This window comes from Polypterus senegalus, chromosome 2 (assembly GCF_016835505.1).
Source record: "Polypterus senegalus isolate Bchr_013 chromosome 2, ASM1683550v1, whole genome shotgun sequence".
Lineage (NCBI taxonomy): Eukaryota > Metazoa > Chordata > Cladistia > Polypteriformes > Polypteridae > Polypterus > Polypterus senegalus.
The window spans coordinates 288,186,323-288,207,453 of record NC_053155.1 but is presented as its reverse complement, the minus strand read 5'-3'; the positions used below and the strand labels follow the sequence as shown (position 1 = coordinate 288,207,453).

The 21,131-nt window shown below is 36.9% G+C and overlaps 1 protein-coding gene across 1 annotated transcript; it reads right to left on the bottom strand.

Annotated features, from left to right (window-relative positions):
• Window positions 1-77: 77 nt before the first annotated feature.
• LOC120523977 (testis-expressed protein 26-like) lies at window positions 78-18,913 on the bottom strand. The gene is made up of 8 exons (XM_039745732.1): window positions 18,814-18,913; window positions 18,521-18,716; window positions 13,935-14,019; window positions 13,259-13,421; window positions 12,623-12,779; window positions 6,440-6,616; window positions 2,595-2,756; window positions 78-1,498 (listed from the first exon to the last, which is right to left on the bottom strand). The coding sequence occupies exons 1-8, from the start codon at window positions 18,844-18,846 to the stop codon at window positions 1,368-1,370; spliced, it is 1,104 nt and encodes a 367-aa protein (XP_039601666.1). The 5' UTR covers window positions 18,847-18,913; the 3' UTR covers window positions 78-1,367.
• Window positions 18,914-21,131: the final 2,218 nt, after the last annotated feature.

The window sequence follows — 21,131 nt, the reverse complement described above, 5'->3', positions numbered from 1 at the left end:
ATTATATTTTTCACCTTTAAAAGAATTTACCAGTATTCACTGAAATTGAAAACAAAAAAATACAAAAAGAAACTTTATTCAGTTATTAACAATGAATAATTAATTTTTGAAAGGCACTAAAAATGTTAACAGGTGAGAAATGTGGTGCATGACAGAATACCATTGAATATGTGAAACAGAGAAGAGCTGGTTGTTCCTCCATGTAACTGTGGTCAAACATGAAAGTCAAGAGGTAGTTAATGCTCTGCTGGAGAAAAGCTTGTATTGAAAGGGACCAGAATATGAAATGTAACCATACTTTGAGTAAGTTCAAGACCAGAAATCAAACCTATCTTTCACCAAAGCCAACAATCAATAACCAAAGATGTAGTCAATAATTTAAAAGCACAAAGTCAGTATAAAGAAAAACAAATCAAGAAAATACACTTGCCACATGCTTTTTTTATATATTGGATAAACAGGAAATGTACAGTACCAACCTTAAACGAACACTACAGTGAAGTCAGGTGCTACTATTCTTGTATAATCCATAGCAACTCTATAGCAACCATACACAGAAAAGGTAGCATCCAGTTTAGGACATTATTATTATTATCACAATCAGACAAAATACTTTTAACATCAAAAAGCATTTCAGAAGTTGAAGTAAATACAAAAATTGAAGTGTTCACCTAAAAATCTAAATCAATCAAAAACCTGCCACAAATAGCAAAGGTAATGTCAGAAAGAAGTTTAAAGTAATAAGATCATAACAATTAAGGGGTAGATTTGAGATGTTGAGATGTGCAAGTGGAAGAGTCACTACACAATGACAGAGGAGGCTGATCCCTGTAACTGAAGTGCTTAGTGAAGAAGATTGGATTCTTCTTTTGTGCATCTTTGGTTATGGCATTATTTGTATTTAATGCTCCTAGTGAGTGAACTAGAAGCCTAATTTTCCATACAGACACAATATATAAAGCATGTGCTATACACCTAATGACTTAACCATCCTTATTGACTGATGGCCACTAAGGGTGATGTACAACCCAACCTGGCTTCCAAGCAGCATGTTTTTTAATAGTCTGTAATAAAAGAAAGTAAGCACAAACATTTTGTGGTCTACAAACTAACAGGTCTAAAAGTTTTTATTTATTAAACAGTTTTACCAAATTTAACATTACTGTTGCTTTAAATTAATAATTAATTTGTTAATTTCCTACGGCAGCATTTTTGCAATCTGAGGTAGAAACACTGATGATCACTATTTAATCAGAAATCAATGAAAAATGCTGCAGTTTTGCAGTAGTAATTAGAAAAACTCTAAAGCACTCTTGTTTACGGTTTAAAAACAGTTCCATCATACTATATCCAGTATACACTACAAATTATAAAGGGCCTGGCCAGACTGACAACCATGCTGGATCAGCAAGTTTGTTGGAAGAATCACTTAATGTATTTGTTGAGTTTTTGAATTTCAAAGTACATGTGTTCAGGAATCTCTCGAGGATATCTCTATCTGAAATGACAATATAAAGACACATAAAATTTACAATCAAATAGTGTCAACATATTAAGTTTACAATTTAATTTACAATCTTATGTAATAAGATTATATAATCTTATCATTAAAACGTTATACTACAGCAATTGTTTGACTTTGTGTCATAAAATAAAAATTTGGAAGCAACTAATACAGTTGAACAAACATAAAGATGGAAAATCAGTCATAATAAGAAAAAAACATACATACTGTATCTATACCACAATTCTAGTTTTATTTTGTCCAAATATATTGTAAACTATAAGCTAAAAATCTAACTATTCATCCACAGCCACTTAATTCATCATCTTTTCATCACTGATTTAATGGCCACCAGATTTACAGTTTAGCTGGTTGCCCCTAAATCTTTTTCCTCTACTGTCTGTGGTGCTGGACATCATTTGGGGTAACAGACAATCTTTTCATATCATCTGACACCTCCTCCAACCTCATCCCCTATTTCTCCATCATGATGTATCTCTTCACCCAATCATTTTGCTTCACATCCCCAAACCGTGTATGCATATATGCATCTCATTACTAGAACACTTATTAATTCCATAAAAAGTTTACCTCCTAACTCAGAATTCATCTTCCTCTAACTCTGGGAGTTCCTGCACACTCATCTGCTCATTCACATCATTTTATCAGCAATGCCTCCTTTCCACAGAGCATATTACTCTCCCTAACACAGCAAGTGCATAAAATTCATAGAGACAGTGGCTATGATTGAACTAGGATGAGATCTAATCAGAGGTCCAAGGAGCTATGAGGCTGCACCATTAACTGTTGTGCTACAAATGCTACACGCAACAGATGCTGTAAGGTTACAAAAGATGACAGTTTATTCGGTAGGAGAGGTAGTTGTTGAAATGTTTTAGGTATGACAATTTAATTTTCTGTTTGGTTGTCTTTTCCAAAAAAGTGAAAATTAAGTACATAGTAAATAAAATAATAATTTACCCTTTAATAAGATACATTAGTCTCCATGTCATATGCAGTATAACAATTGCCTGTGCATGAACAAGATTTTAATCATAAAATACAAGTATTATTTTGATAAGGTACCCACCTTTTTCAGGTACAGTACGTAGGTATACATCAATATCTGTTGGATGCATAGTTTTTAAAACTTTTGAAATGTCCAAATAATTGTTTCCAAACATTCTTTGATATGTGGTCATCTGTTTCTTGTTCTCCTGATTCTTGATATGGGCATATGTTACAGTCGGTACTAAAATATAAAAAAAAAATAACCTAAAATGAATTTACCACTAGGTGAGGCAATTCACTTTCATATATATGCATCTTCTTCCATTCAGAAGTTGGTCTTTTTCCTCTATGAAAACCTGGGTAGGATAATAAGCAGTCAATGAAACAAAGAGCTTCTGCTCCCAGTTTGTACAGGTATATGCACATGCTTTCCCAAATGTATATAGTATAAATGCCTGTGTGATAATGAGAACCAAATAATAGTATTCATTAAAAAATAAACTGTACTAATTGCATTTTAGCTTTTACCTAAATATTCTATGTTTTAATAATATAATCAAAAACTGATATTTTTTTATAAGATGGATAGTACACTACTGATTATATACTGTAACATGAAACCTGAATTTATGCTTCTTCACTTTATGCAACCTCAATATTACATGCATATTATCACACCTAGAACTACTTAAATGAGGTACATTTAAACGTACTGTCATGTGTATAATTAGTATTACCTGACTATCTGATGTATAATAATATAAACATGCAGTAAAACATCAGATGGGTATATATATAGTGGCCTGCAGGAGGCATGCCAGAGACTCAGGCCACAGGTACATTTACTCCAAAGACAGGTCCAGGACTCAAAAGAACTTATTTTATTAAACACAGTACCTTTAACAGGCTCTCTTCCACAAATAACACAATAAAAATCTTTTTTCTTTCCTCCAAACCACCCCAGTTGAATGTTGCTCTACTCCTATCCTGACTCCAACTCTTTTATCTTTTATACTGGACCCTGGAGAACTTCCGGTTCCAGAACATTACTTGAAGGGAGCACTTCTAGGTCAGTTGAAAGCCTCCCAAAGCAGTGAGACACCTAGTGTATCGCTTAAGTATACAGTCTTAAGCTGTCTGTCATAGTCCCTCCATTACATTGGCCTCCTGGCCAGGTAAAAATCATCTGTCAAACCCTACTGGGATGCTACTCTGGCATGTCAATCCAGCCTCCTAGCTGAGACAGGGAATGAGCTTCGTCCCTGCTGGGACACTGGTCCATCCATGCTGGCCTTCACAGTGCATATATCTATACAGTAGTATAAACTATACTATATGTATATTGTGGAAGATCAGCCTCGGCACAGACAGGCAGACGCCAATGGTTCAAAACCCACAACACATTTATTTACACTATGAACAAATAGTCAGTCCTGCACACAATCCAGTGCCCCTGCACCATACACCCTCAGGTCTGGGCTTCTCCAAAGTGCTGTCTTCGCCGCCTCCACTCCTCTCCTCCGAGCTTCGTCCTCTTCCACCCAACTCCATTTGATGACGTGAGGGAGGCGGCCCCTTTTACTCCCACCCGGATGTGCTCCAGGTGCCACATCCCCAAAGAAATGCAGATTAGGTTAACTGGCAACTGTAAATTGCCCCAACGTCAAAAAAATGTGATTTTGTGTAAGTGAGTCCTGTCCAGAGTTGTTTCCTGTCTTGTGAACAGTGCTGTTTGGCAGAATTCAGGAGGAAGACAAGTAGCTGTGCAGGACAGCTGAGGTCTTTAATTATACTAATTGCCTTTCTAAAAGGTTGCCTGCGCCTGGTGGTTGACATCTCTCCATGTTGTGAGTTCTGATTAGGGTAAGATGGAGAGACGTCAGTTTTGAAAGGAAGTCAACAGGGCTAAGAACTGTGAAGGACAGGTTCCTACCTGTGTTTTTCACCTCATTTTAATGGATTTATTTATTGGGATTTTTAACCTCAAACAGACAATTTTTATCAGATTATTTATTTATTGAAGATTTTGCACACACTTTGGACACTTTTGTTTTGGCTGCTTTAATAAAAGCACCAAGGCAGTTTTGCTACCTCTTGCTATGTTTGTGTGTTGTGCCCTCATCTGCTGGCTTATCCCTCAAATATGTTCATGTGGCTCACCAGAAGGACCTGGTAGCATGGGGATAAACTGCACCGCCATACTTACATGATGGAATGCTAGCTCATAGTGCAGGTACCTCATCTGTGGCAGATACAACTGCACCATTATATAGCCCTCCCTTTAAAGCACTGTCCCTAGCAACCTGTTACAACTCTTTGAAATAGCACACAACCAGGTGATCTTCATTTCCATTGTGGTCATGAGGCTGATAAAACCACATCAGCAGGGGTCTTGAGCACTTCGTTGTCAGGTAGTGCAGCAGGAATATGTTGTGCTGTGCTGTCATGCAGTGCAGTAGAGGTGTTAAACACTATACTTCTCTTGTCTGGAACTGCAGATGTAATAGTCTCTTGGCTGTTTTCCTTCACTGAATTGATGCTACAAACAGCATTTGAGGTCCACATCTTGACTTTGAGACTCATTATCCTGCTGCTGTGTAATGTCCCTACAATCTGCCAAGTCCTTTGAATGCACAGTTTACCACCTGCCCTGCTTCAGACAGCTCATCTAGAATCAGTGAAATCTTCATCTTCTAAACTTTTTCCAGCTCCATGAGCCCAAAGCTTTACCGCATTCAGACACCTTGGCCAATGGGCCTTGGCAGATGTGGTGGTGGAGCGTCAGAAGTAGCAGTCTCTGAAATTGTACTGTCCTTCTTTTACATCATCGTTCTAACTTGTATGTTTTCTGATTACATTTCCTGTACTGATGCTGCAAACAGCACTTCATATCCCAGATCTCAGCCTCATGACTCTCTGGCAGCTCATCAGAAGAGCCAAGCAGGTTCATAGTGGTCTCTGTAGCACTGGGTTACTAAACGTTTATTCTCACCCTGCTTCTACACCAATGTAGCGACGGCTCTAAGTGCAATTTTTACATTTTTGGTGGCCCACTGTCCTTACAAGGGCTGTTCATCCTTGCTGTATTAGCTGGAAGTTTGATTGCAACTTTGCAGGCTTCTTGTATTTCTAAACTCCCCTGCAACTGGTTCTGAAGCTCCTCACTTGCATGATGGTATGCCAGCTCATAATGTGGTAGACTGGCTGGTGCAACTTGTTGAGGCAATTACAGTATTACCAAAGACAAATCCCAAACTGTTTCACATCAATTCAAACCAAGAATCATGTCTATAAATTACACACATTACAGAAGAACAATAATTGTTTGATGTATATTGGACGGAATAATGTTAATGAAAAATATAAATGAGAAAGGAGGCACTAATACTACATTTAAGTTTGATTTAATAGAAAGCACTATAAAAAAATCATATGACCAGCCAATACTGTAAAGTACAATACACTATCACAAAGAGAAACAGCATTTACTTTATTTTTTTTTAAAGTCGATTTCATTGTGTATAAGATTAATTGATTCATGTAACTGGAGGAACACATTTTGCATATCTTAGAAGGAAATTTTACTGCCCTTCTTTGAGATCTTTGTTCTAACTTTTCTGTTTTCAGAATGCACTTTTGTAAACCTCAAGTCCTTTGCAAACACAACTAATCTTAGCCTATTAAACTAGAAGATAACGACATTATTGTAGTTAAATTCTCTAATGATAGTGTTTAATATTTCATCTTTAATTTCACAAACATATTGGATATGCATGATAAAATATACAGTAGAAATGTGCATAAAGAACTGTATTTGCTCTTCTTGATAAGGTCAAATTTTGATTGGTTGTAGACTGATTAATTACAAAATTACAAATTTTACATATAAAAGGAAAGATAACAAACATAATCTTAGTTTATTACCTGCTCCCCTTGTTGCCACTTGATGTTGCACATTGCTGCCATAACGAGTAGTTTTGACCATAAGCTCTGAATTTTGCTGAGGTTGCTGGAAGTGCCGTCTAAACTCAGTCTCAGGGCACTGCAAGATGCTCTTTTTCCAGTTTGGCGGTACAGGAATCGCATGTTTAATTTGAAAACCTAGGATGTAGGCATAACAAAATAATACACTAGAAATGTACAGTATTAATCTGCAATGATCAAACATGTAATTTTATTTAAATCACAAAATCTGAATATAGTCAGGCACTGGAGAACCAAAATCAACGGCAAATTATTACTTAAATAGATATAAAAATAGACATTAAGTATTACCAAAATAAACATAGGAAATGCACAAGTAATATTTTCTATTTACAGTGTACATATACGTTCAGATAGATAGATAGAATTTGAATCAATACAGTGTCCTTTCATTTAAAAGCTGAGTGCACTGTGCATGTTAGGATTTCTGAATTAAGCTGCAAAATGTTACTATAAATGTGGCAATAATATTGTTTTACTAGGCTGTACTAGTTGTGATAAATGGGCTTTATTGCACCCGACCCGGCACAGACTGACCCAGAGGCACGTGTCAACACACAAAGATTTTTTTATTTTTCTTCACCTGTGGGGCACGTCTTCCCTGTGAACCCCACAGGCAATACACAGTCCCAAAAGCACTTAACTCCACACCAACAAATCTCCACCTTGCACCACCACTCCTCCCAGGCAACCTTGTCCTCTTCCTCCCGATTCTGGCTGCCTTTCAAGAGAGGCAGGTCCTTTTTATAGTCCTTCCGGAAGTGCTCCAGGTGCTGGATCAGCTGATGCTAATTGCACCTCCGGGCAGGGTTGTAGAAGTGTCCAAGTTGGCTCTGGAATTTCTGCAGCCCCCCCTGGTGGCCACCCCAGATCCCCACAGGGTTGGGGAGCACTCCAACTCCCATGAAACCCTGCGGGAAACTAAGGCACCATCATGAGCCAGGGAGGCTGCCACCAAGCATCCCGGGGGAGGTACTGAGGAGCCCCTGGCTGCTCCCCCGGAACATAAGTAGATGGGGCGTCCTGGCTGGGCATGGGTCCCGGCCGCCCGCCACATAGTGTATCACTTTATTTACTTTATATTAAAGTTATTTTGCAAAGCACAATTTGTCTTATTATCCTAGTTCTCTGTAACTCTATTTTTGATTAGTTGTTCACACATGTGAGATTTCTTGGTGGAGAGGACTTTGTTTATGGATGCAATGACAACAGTCATATTTCACAATAACTCAACCTCTCTATCCACATTAGTAGAAATTAATAGTTTCATTAAGCAGCTTATTAAAATTTTAGGAAATATATTAGAAAAGATATTATATGAGATTAATTTAAAGTACTAATCAGTGTGGCCAGTGTGGTTGAGTGACTAGACTTTAAACCCTATTGGTTTAATTCCTGTCTTTGTCTTGCTGTGTGTGACCCTAAAGTGCCTATGCTCTAAATGCAAAAACTGTCTATAAAGACCTGTAATGTAACCTGACAGATACCCTAGCCTTGCATAAAGGTATCATCAAAATATTCAATTAAAGTTATATTGATTAAAAATATGAATGCATAGTAGCAATTTTATGATGGTGTCCTTATGCAGACTTTTCAGCTTCCTGACATAAACTACATAGAAAAGTGTTGTACAAAAACTAAATTACAGCTGAACTTTTTAATTTTACCACCAAAAATTACACTATAAATTTTTAAAAACCAGTATATTTATCTTGGAAATCAAATATTCCTTCCATATCCAAGAGGCATTTGTGTTGGGTTGATTGGTGTGTGAATACTGGTGTGTGTAAGTGTGCCTTGTGATGGACGGGTAATTCATCCTGTCACATATTCAGTGCTACCAAGATAGGTTCCAATACCAGCTTCCTCAGCTTTGTATTGGAAAATGTACTGCATGTACACACAGTGGATGGACAGAGCACTATGAGGCTAAGTTAACCAGCAACCCTATACATTCAGATACATAAAGTGCTGTAAAATTATAAAGAATACAATACAGTAAATATCAGATAACATTAAACACATATCATAGCATGTAGTTACAATATCCATCCATACATTGTAGCAAAGTTACTATGAAGCCAAAGACTATTTCAGCAGGCACCTGGGGCAGTCTCTGGACAGGGCACTAGCCCATCGATGGCTGAACACACAAACATACATCAGGGACAATTTAGCATCATCAATCCACCTAATCCGCATATCTTGGGACTGTAGGAAGAAAGACACACTGAAACTGGGAGAACGACTAAACTCCATGTAGGGAGAACCCAGGATTTGAACCCTAGTCTGTTAAAAAGCATCAGCGCTATCACTGCATTACCATAGTTGTAATATATCTTTTCTGTAAGCCTATAAAGCAAAAGAATACATACAGTATTCATTCAAACCCTGAGTTTTACATTTACTTATTTTGATGACACCTTTATCCAAGGTGATTAACAATATTTCAGATACAATTGGTAACATTTCTTGCTAATGATCACACAGTGGAATTTTAACCCACAACCTCAAGGTTTAAGGCCCAAAGCCTTAACAGTTATGCTACATGTTCATTTAACTACAGCACTGCAGAAGATATAATTGGAACCCGTCCTCCTAGCATCTACTCTTACACTGAATAATGCCAAAAAGCCCAAATGTATCAAAGATATATGTGTATGTGCATTTTTAAAATACAGCACACATAAGGTAGGATATCATATGATACAAACAAGACAAAATATTCTTCTTAACTGAGGTTTCTTAATAGGCTTGAACTGTCTGCTGGAGAGGATTACTCACTTGGCCACCTCCAAAGGAAAACACCAAAACACTTTTTTTCTAATCTCTCTCCATCTCTGAGTACACTGAAATTTGAATTACACCAATAGCATGGCTTTTAAACCCTCTTACAGCACATTTTTAAGGTCAAGAACAGCCTTTATTGCCTACAGGAATACAGAGAAGCATGAGTCCTGCTAAGTCCTAACATCAGGTGTCTTTATGGCAGCTTACAGTCGACTGCCTTCTCAAAAAGGCAACACAGTTCAACTCATCCCATTCAGGGGTGCACTAATATTTTATATGCTGAGAAGGAAAATACTGGTGTCATAGGAGCCCTCACTTGTTGTACCCTTAAATTGGCAACATGGTCACATTTCCCTGAGTAACTCTTATGCATCTTACTAGCCTTCTGTAACCTCTTCTTTCTTTCTTTCTTTCTTTCTTTCTTTCTTTCTTTCTTTCTTTCTTTCTTTCTGTACACACCCATGATAAGGAAATGGCCAGGCAAACCTGGCTGCATTGCCTATCCTTTACCTTTCTAGAACACTTCTTCAAAAATCCTTTCAGGACCCAACTCTCTCTTCTACTTTGAAGCTTCTGGAGGTTACACTTCTGGATCACAAAACTTCAGGATCTTCTGTGTTACTACTCTCCCACACTAGCATGTAAAGACACTGTTTTCCTCCCTAACATTGGATTTTCAAGATAAACACCTGTGATAGTTTTCACTGGAGCAAGGCAAGAAGAAAATGAAGAAATGATAGGTTCAGTATTAGAGATATACAGTACAAATGAAAGACCTGTGTGTGTATGGAGAAATGTGCTCTACTCATGCTCAACCACAGTCACTAGATTGCGCATGCATGCACTTTTTTCAGCACTTGCATGCACCTCACTTCTCAGTACGAAAGACTGATGTGCAGCAAATGCTGCTGCACAACAAGAGCACCATGCTAATGACGCAGAAGAAGAGACACAACATCAAAACAAAACAAACACCATGGCTCAAAAATGTTCAAGTGAAACACATCAGCAATGGAGGGCAAGGCTTGAATTTTTCACTAAAAACCTGGGCAATCCGTAAAAGTTAGCTGATACCTGTCCAAGTTCATGAATATAGTAAGGGAGTCTAAGGGTTGTTTTTTGTCCCAAAGAACACACGCAGCTAGTTTATTTATAAAGTGTATTGTGTTTAACTGGAAAGGTAAAAATAATAAAAAACAGGAACCCATAATATTGAACAAAATATAAAGGGAGTGTTCATTATTTAAAATTGAAAAATATAAATCATAATAGTTAGAAATCATAATACTTAATGGGAAAGATGAATAACGGCTGTTTGACTACACTGAAACTTTAACGAGCATTTTATAAAGGACTTTATGAAGTTCTCCCTTATTTGCAACAACAAAGGAAAGCATAAAGTCAGTAAAAGAAGATCTGTTAAAGTTGATAAAGAAGCAGTGACTTGTAGATTATTATTTTTTTGTGCAGAAGACCACTAACCATGTTATACATTAGATCAGAGGAGCACTAGTGGCTAAAACGGGTGGCAATATGGGGTGTCAACTAGCACTGGCACCTCACTGCATATTAAGTCTAGGTTTAAGTCCAGGGTAGAGTGATTGCTGTAAGGAACTTGCATGTTGTGCAAGAGTTAATGAGGGCTTCTTCCCACAGCCCACCTAATATACAGTTAGGTGCTTTTGCTTGTTTGAACATTACAATGTACTGGATTGCTCCTTATACCTTGTAGCTTATGCTAACAGGACTGGCTTTGGCTCCCTTTGAACCTAAAATGAACACAGGCAGAATAAAAATGCTAAGGTAGATTAATTTTCTTAAGGGGACAAAACTCAAACTCAGTTGTTTTCAGTAATTACATAATGGAGAAACTGGCCCGGTTTTAAATTTAGATATTGAAGAGTACTTTCAGGGGAAGCAACTTGATTTTAGGAGCTGCTGGTCCTGTCAGGTTAATGTGATTAAATACCCTAAGGTGGTAATGAATATGTTTTATGTATTTTTGAATTTTAACCAAAATGGATTGTGGGAATATAAAATTAACAACAGAACCATGTATATGACAGAAAGTGAGTAATTCTTAGGGGTTTGACCTTCCCATAGGAGGACATATGTATTGACATTGACATCAATTAATAATGAATTCACTGATTCAGAAAAATATTGGACAATATGGCTAACTAGTGAAAATATGTGAGAGATAATGTTTGATAGCAGTAAATGGAAATTAATTGATAGCAATGCATGATTGCCTTATAAAATAATGAGACAGCACATATTTCTACATTATACAAGAACACTTATAATAGGAGTACTACAGTAGAGGGAATATCATTAAGAAAGCTAACAGAATTGTGAGTTGTATCTCTAAAGACAAATAAGTATATAATGTAATGGAGTAGGTGATGTTAAACATGAGCAATGCATGGATAAATATTCTGTGTGTATATGAGTTGTTTTGAGACTATTAAAGAAGAGACACTATAGAGAGCACTAGAATAAAGAAAAGACATTATAAGAGCACTAGAGTAAACTAAAAGTGAGCCAGACCACAGATGCCTACGCTACAAGACATGGTTTGAAATAAACAAGTGAACAAACTAAAAGCCTGGAGTAACGAATGATAAGGTGAAACAACAGAAGCATTTCGTGTTTCTATAGCACATTTTCATACAAAGGACGTAGCTCAAATTGCTTGCTAGTGAAATCCTAACAGATGTATTCAGAAAGCCACGTTCGGAGTTCAAAACCCATCACGGTCACTGTCTGTGTGCAGTTTGCTAGTTTTTCTTGTTTTTGAGTGAATTAAGTTGGACTCCATGTTTGCATGGGTGTGTGTGTGAATACAACCTGAAATGGGTGGTTTCTGCTTTTCACTCAGTACTGCCAGGATAGGCACAAGCTCACCCTCAACCCTGAACAGGTTAAACAGAATGGGAAATAGATGGGTTTAAATATTGATGTGTGAAGCAAGGATCTGTATAAATTTAAAGATACTTACTTCACTTTCAAATGAAACTAAATACAACTGAAGGAGTTGTGTCCCTGTAATTCAAGTTAAATTAATGTATGATTATTATCATGCCATGTTCTATAGCATAATAAAAAGTTTTAATCTTAGGCTATTCAACAAGTAGTCTGTGTCTTCCCCCAACAAAGAATGCATTTGAACACCAAAACTAAGTTCTAGTAAGTACATCCAGAAAAGAGGAACATGGAACAAACTATTAATATGTGTAAGTCTGGTCAGCAAAGAATAATTACAAAGACAAAGAACAAATATGAATTACAGTAACATATATTAGAAGAAATTTTAAATAATTTGTCTTTCACCTTGAGGTATTCCCATATAATCCTCTTCATAAGTTGTTCGATACTGTGCCTTCAAAGCCCTTTTCAGTTCTTCTTCACTGTATGTTTTTCGCCATGGAGACTTGCTATTCACTGATATCTTCTGTTCTGAATGAGGTATCCTCCACACTATAAAAGACTTAACATAATCTACATACATTACTATTAGCCAATTAACACTGCAAACATACCAAAAAGACATTAATATTGTTATTGACTAGTTTAGAGGGTGGATTTGAATAACCTCTCATATTCATTTTCACATTTTCAAATCAGTTTCTTCTTTTAACTTTAAAATTTGTTAATTTGTACAGAGGAAAGGAGGCTACCCTGGCAGCACAGGGTGCAAGACAGGAAACAGCCCTAGACAGGGTACCAGTCCATTGCAGGTCACATTCATAAGTGTTATGTCACTTCGTAAGTGCTATGAAGACCGAAAGAAGTGTTTATTAAGGTCTTGTTACATAATAGTACATGAGTAATAGATACATTTTTTTACCATATCTAAACTAAAGTGATACCACAACTAGTGTTTTTTAGTCTTTTCATCTTTTTAGTTGTTGTTATTTAACATAAAAATAAGTAGCATCACTGTACAATAAAATTATCATTTAGTACCTGACTTGACTGAGGATTATTCCTTCGGTTTCCTGAAGAGGATCCACTTCGAATGGGTTCAGGTTTTGAAAATGGTTTCCAGCAGAACTCTTCACTATATGAATTATTGCCTATAGGGTCACTCCTTTCATAGGGGTATGCATATGCTCTGGACGTTTTTGGTCTGGGATTTAAAATAAAGATGTTAAACAATCAGTACAATTATTATTATATACCTAACAATTTGCTCACCAGGTAAAAGAAGTAAATGAGCCTTTTCCATAAGTCTGTTCAGCACTATAAAAACAGACTTTTTTAGTATAAGCTTTGAGCAGAGCTGTTGGTTGCAAGTCAGTGATTGCCATGACCAGTTAAAACAGTAATAGTACTTACATAACTTTGTAAAGGCATATTGCTAATAGTGATGATTTTAGCTGAAGTGATTTATTAACTTCTTTCATATCTTGGTTGCATGCGAAAATATTTGCATCAACAGTGTTGACAAAGCAGCACACCAAAGACCATTGAACGGTTGGTTACCTCTACTTGCAGCTGCAGCTTCCATTCTGGTGAGTTGCCAGATACTCATCTTTTAGTTTTTACTTACTGTATATGCATAATAATACAATGTTTAAAATCCAGCCATACAGTCATTTAATGAAAGAATTAAGAAAGCTGATCTATGGTCATCAGTTACCGAATAGCTTCTGTAAACGTGTCTGGTGTGTAATTAAACTCTCTGTTGTTTGTAGTTTCATATGGATCCCAATGCTTCTTAACACCTAAAAAAAAGATAAATTGTTTAAATGTTTACTTTAAATGCAACTGAACTTTTAATTCACTTTACGCTCAACCCCATTGTTTTGTACTCACATGCAGGACTAACAATAATGCAAAATTAAAACATAAAAAACTGTATATCATTTAGTTCTTCATTGCTATAATTAAAATTCAGTTTTTTGCAATTAAAATGCCATTTTGCATGCCCTGCTACCACATTGTAATGTTTTTCTTTCTTCCCTGAAAGATGACTGTAAAACTGCATCACAGAAAAACACACATCCCCATGTCTTTCTTAAATGTACTGATTCAATTGCATACAATTTGATGGACAAACTATTATGTTTCAAATTACACCTTATTCCACTTTCCATATTTTAGAATTTTTTTCTTGTAAAGTCATTTTTTAATTCTTCAAACAATTAGTGTTGTAATTTTGACACAGTTCAATTTCTTTACCAATTATATATATTGTAACAGAGTAAGATCTGCCCTTCTAAATGATACATAATGTATGTCGTAATAATGAATATGTATAGTATGTATATTTATTTGAAAACAGTAAAAGTAGTGAAACAATCCTGTTATTTGAACTATTTCAAAACAGCCAAACTAAACATATCACTTGCAGATATTTCATAATAATTTTCAGCTGGTTGTTCCTGACATATTCACTGACACTTACATAGTATTTGGAAGCTTATTCCAACACCTTTGTAAGTAAGAATAATATTTAAAGTGGATTTTATGGTAAAAACATTATTCAATTTTGTAACTTATTCTGCTGTAACATAGGAGTACAATAAAATGTAAAGTACAAATTCTGATGGAGAAATGGCTGACCTTTATTTTCAGGGGTAGAACATGAATATTGAGTAAAGGGTAATGAAGTTAGCAGAAAATGGACAAAAATTTGTTTAAAAGTTTAAAATATATTTAATAAAAGCTACTATATGTAAATTGCTGCATACTTTATCACATTCAAAACCAAATATCACACAAACTTCAGATAAGCAACATTTTAACATAACGTTCTTAAAACTGCTTAATTCAATCAAGGCCATTAAGATTTCGAGCCTATACCAATATAACTTAATGAAAACACAAGAAACAGTTGATAGCAGTCTAAACTCACTCACACAGTATACTGAAAGTTTATGAGGTTTATACCATGTTTATTATAACATGAATAGTGTACAGTAAAATTCTTACTTTCATATGCTAATCAACCTGCAACACACTGCCACTTTCTAACGTGATTATAACCTTCCCCCGAAATTCCTGTCTTCCTTCTCATACCTCTTCACTCAATTTGCAACTGCCAGTTTGCCTAACTTGCACATCTTTGGAGATGCGTTATAAGTGGGTGTAGCCACAGAAATACTGACACCAGGAGAACATATAAACTCCATAGGTTTATAGGGTCATCACTGTCATATATGCAGAATAACGTGAAACTCATACTTGCAATTACTGTTCAATATACAACATGTCACCATTCTCTGGTGTCATGGTTAAAGATTATAACTACCTTATCTCAAAAATTCTGATTTCTTTACCTGAAAAATCACAGAGAATAAACATTAAAATATTTTGATTTAGTTAATATGTTAAAAGCTTCTCTTGCTCAATAGGTGTGAAATACCTTAATTATCTTCTTCTTTTTCATTTTTCCTTCACAAATTAACTTACATATGCCACATAGACCATGTCTTAAGAGTGGGATTTAAACTCAGAATGCTAGGTCACTCTAACAGTTTATCATCAAGAATTAAAACTTGTTCAATTCCATTTTATTTTATTTTTAAATAAATTAATAAGGCATGCAGACTCCAACAATTCTTTAAAGGCCTTGTTACTGTTGGGTAGAGTCTGCACATTCTCTTAGCACCTGCATGGACTTTCCATGGTAACTCCAGTTTTTCTCCCATGTCCCACAGTACATTCCTCCACTGCAATGAAATGGTTGAATCTTACCTTGTGTTGAAGTTCCAATATGGGCTTTGTCTTCCAGCATCCAAACATCCAGTTAAGTTAGTATAGTAAAACTAGTATAATTAAGAGTGAATGAATGCAACCTAGCAACAATACTTCTGCTACACTCAAACAACATCAAGAGAATGGACATTTGTTCCACTTATTCATATACTTGACAGGTTGAAAAGTGATCTCAGATGAGCATAGCACGCGAGGCTTAATGTCAGCGGCAGTCTCAGACCCTCCATTTTCCTTTTGTGTGAGTGTCTCCGCATCCTGAACTTTTAACAGCAAACTGGCCTGACTTTGGGCACAGTTCTGTCACCTATGCTGCCACCATGTTTCTCTCTCGAGATTATTAAAAGGCACAGACTCACGCTTCCAGTTTATGTCTGTTTATTTCACAGTAGTTAAAGCCAGAACAAAGTCAGTTCACGTGAGCCGCTCAGAGTACATGCATCGAAGCTTCTCAGTTGTGCTTGTGCTATCTCGTGCAATCTATCTCGCGAATATGTCTTCTCATTAAACTTGTATCTCGCGAATATCGTATTCGTTGTAGGCATGACAAACGCCAGCAGTAGCTTGTCTATGAACTTAATTTAAACTTAAGGTTTACACCGTGCTTTGTTTCCGCAGTAGCTGCACTTATGAATATTATAAGCACAATTATAAGCACAGTCCTTCACCCGCGAATATTTCGCGGCAGCGTGTCTATTGGATAGCTGCTGATGAACAGCCTTATATGGGCAGGCACAACTCCACCTCACACAGCGACCGAGGTGCAGGCTATAGCCGTATATATGGACGAAAGTAGGTTCCAGTTATGACCGTTATGCGTAGAATTTTGAAATAAAACCAGCCCAACTTTTGTATGTAAGCTGTTAGCATTGAGCCTGCCAAATTTCAGCCTTCCACTTACACGGGAAGTTGGAGAATTAGTGATGAGTGAGTGAGTGAGTGAGTCAGTCAGTCAGTCAGTCAGTCAGTTAGTGAGGGCTTTGCCTTTTATTAGTATAGATATACATAACATGTAATTTTGAGCGTGCGTATATATCTTACTTAGTACTGTCTTATTGTCACTGTTCTGAAAAGACATGGAAACTGAAATTTCATTGTACTTCAGACACTTTATACAATGTACTTGAACATTGACATTTGACTTTAAAGATGTAGAAGTGAAACATTTACAATACACTGTAAGTTGGACATTTTATATTTAACAACAGATTTGCCATATAAGATAGAGATATGGGTCATTTGTCTTATAAGTCACATATTAGGCTTAAAAGATTAATATTTGATATTTAAGTTAGATATCTGGAATTGCTATTTGTCATTTGTACATAATCTTTTCCATAGATGTGGTATTTGTCACATAAATATGGTTATTTTGCCATTTTGCATGGAAACAAAACTCATATTTGAAAAATGACACAGTTTTTACATTAGGTACGTACAGGGTGTAATAAAAAGATATTACAAAATTAGTAAAATTTTTACAAACATTACACCATAGTAAATGACTATACAAATAAAGTAAAGTAAAGACTACATATTAGCACAAGTGGTTAGCTTTGTTGCCTCACAGTGCTTGGTTTATAACAGGTGTTGATTTTGAACCCAGATCACACGTCCCCTCGTTTGTGGGAGTTATGTTCAAACATTGCGAACACGTATGTGTTAGTTACATATTGGTGTCCATGTGTATGCCCCATGACAGACTGACCCACATCCACGGTTTACTCCTGCCCTGCTCCTGATGCTGCTGGGAAAGCGGGTTCAAAAATACATGGATGAATGAATGGATAGGTTAAAAAAACTAAACTGTGTTTTCACAAAACCCATTCTACAATATAAAACAAAAACTTTATCACCATCTACAGTATAGTCATGTAATATTTGCTAAGTAACTAATATCTGAAGGGCAATAAACCAATAAAAAAAAAAAAAACTACTTAAAAACATTTATAGGCAAAACGCCTAGTGGGGGTTGGCTGGTCTTTTGGCCTAGAACCCATATAGATTTTGTTTTTTCTCTTTTCTGTCCATCCTGGCCAACTGACCTTATTTAAGTGTCATTTAGAGACTTAAAAAACAATTCTACTTTTAAGGACTCTATTTCTCTTAATTACATATATGAGTGTGTTACATGTTTTGTGTATACTATGCATTATTATTCTTATCCAATTAAATTTGTTTTTCTTTGCATGTAACCGCCTCTTCGACATCTTGTAAAGCACATTGACCTACACAGTTTGTATGTAAATATGCTATAGAAATAAATGCTGTGTGTTAATTCATAGCTGCACTGTATCACTTTCATCTTTGAAAACGGTTTGCAAAGGATGGACAATTGTACATTTTGTGCACTTTTTACATTTACAACCTTGAATATAAAATATTTGATCTCCTATGGCTAAATGTTGCATAACCCAATTTACAAAGAGCATCGCTTGTTGGGATTTAAGGCAGTGACAACTGATAAGGTTGCTCTGGCTAATCTGTCATATGCGCTGTTCCACCTACCGAGTGCAGCCATGGCTGTTTTTGGCCTCTTTGCAGCGTCCCCGCTCTTCAGCCTCTCCTTCTTATTTAAGTGTCCTGTTAGTATGAGCGATGCGGCGAGTTTGTCGCATTTTTCTCTCTCCACCTCAGATGTAGATCGCAACTTTAGAAACTGCAGCTGTTCGCGAAACTCCGGCTTCAGGATATCCTCGTTCAGCTGTCACGAATGAAGAACAGTCAGAAAAGAATAAATAAATAACACATCACCGGCTGTTTTTGGTGTTGATATTTCGGTCAAGGGGCAGTGACCCTACCTGAGTTGTGACAATGCCCTGCGTGAAATCCATGATAGAGTGAACGACAGGCGCCTTCTGTGAACAGTGAAAAGCAAAAGTGAAGGCGAGACCGCAGCGAGGAAAGATGGGCGCGCGCGCGCGCGGTACTGTTGCTAAGCACCGGGACAACACAGCATGCGCCCCGCAGTGTATCACACGAAAAGAAAACTCCTGACCGCACGCAATGTGTCCTATCTCGTCTTTATTCAAGAATAAAAAATAACGCAATACTGACTTTATCGACGTAAACACGTTCCACTCGTTATGATACTGGTGAAGTATTTAATGTCCCAAGTTTAAACACAGAAGACAATGGTGCTGTTCACTGCTAGATGTAGTCAAAAACTTCAAAATGTTTATTGAGATTTACACATAGGAAAGTGCAATGAAATTCTTTTGTCCTACGTGTGAACACATAGATTACAAAGTCATAAAACATTAAAATTACAGTACTACTGCAGTGTAAAGGTGAACATTTTTTTTTTAAAAAAAGCTAATAAAAATAATTATTTGCATGTGTTAATCTTTTATAGCAGTTTTTTTTCTGTCTTAACTCTGTATATACTTACGTCTGAACATTAACAGACATAATTTAGGAAACATTACAACTGAAACATTGCAGGGCAGCAAAGTGCTGTTTCTTTAAACAGCTAGAAACAAAGTATGGTAAGTGATCAAGAACAAAATAAAACATATGAACAGTATAAGACACCACAACAACATAGCTTCAAATCATCCAGGACAGACATTCTCACATAGTTATCCCCAAATTTAGATAAAGAATTAGAATTTGAAAAAAAAAGCCTGGAAACTATTTAAATTAAACATTTTCTTCATCTTTCCCTGCAAAAGTTTGTTCAGTGCAGTTGGAATTCAGGAATTCGCACCTTAACTTTAACTTCTGCAGTACATAAATGTCCATCTTTTTCAAGACCACCACAGACCCCTGGGTGATTTAGCTGTTTAACAGAGAGCTAAACATACTTTTACAAATGGAGCACACAGAGTAATTCAACAGGATATTTCTCACTGTTGATTTTGGTGCGTGACTTGTTTGCTTCATCCCCCCATTCCCCCTCGATCGCTGCAGCTTGCACATACTCAGTCGATTCATTGAGCAGGGTGGGGATGCACTGCGATTATTTCGGTGTGCAGATATTCAGACATTTCATTGCGCCATCATTTCAGCCCAAGGATAATTGAGTTGCGTGGGGGGGGTGTTTCCCCTTTGATCATATCTGCCAGCGGATAATCTATTGTTTCATCAAGCAGGGCGGTGTTTGGAGAAAAAAGCCCCTTGCCATCACGGGTCCCTGGCAAAGCACCTGGATGGGAGATCCAGTCCTGGTCCATCTGAACCAGGGAATGTCTTCATTTCCTTGCCAACTATTTATATGCCACTTGTCCAATGCTTAAATCATCATTGGTACTTTGCTATTTCTGTCATAAGTTGGGCAGATGGTACAATATCGTATATGAAGCCTGCTTAATCTTGAACCCGGTCACCAAGGGACTGGAGCCTATTCCATTAAGCAAAAGGCACAAGGTTTGAACAATCCTTGGAAAAGGGTGCCAGTCCATCACAGAGTGAAAACTACTAAGGCCAATTTAATATCACCAATCCACCTAACCTGCATGTCTTTGTAGTGTGGGAGGAAATGGTTTTACAGATGATAACAGAAAAAATTATTCCAGAAATGATCAGGAAGAATCTAGCTATGGTGCCAATGACATCTCCCAAGTATACTGCAATATGAATGCATTTCCTGAAGAAGTGCTGCATCATACAGACCCATGAAAAATAAGTTTGGGGTGACTGGGGCAGGATCTGCAACATCTGATGAAACATATCCCAAGAGTTTGGAGTTGAAAATACCCTTTACTTCAACCAGTATAGTATTCCATTCTGTCTTAGTCAGTACCTGATCCCTCAGAAGAATTTAGAGAGCTGCTTTCACTAACTTGGATGTCTGTGTCCCAAGTACCTCCCTTGAAGAGTTCAATTTGAATTCAACCTTATGACCTGCAAGTTGCTGCTTAAGTTAAAGTTACAGAGCTTCAAAAGCATCATGGAGTTTAATTGCTCCTCCTCTGAATTGTGTGCCTTTATTAGATAAAATTTCAAATGGCTTGCCACATCGGGCTACACATTGTCTTCAATGCTAAGTAGTTATATGCATGGGGTTTAAGTCAAAATGATGTATGACCCTTAAGCCCCGCCCCCTTTGGAACGGAAGCCCCGCCGGTCGCCCCTGAAGTCCAGCCCCGTCGCCCCTGATGACATCACGCCGGAAAGT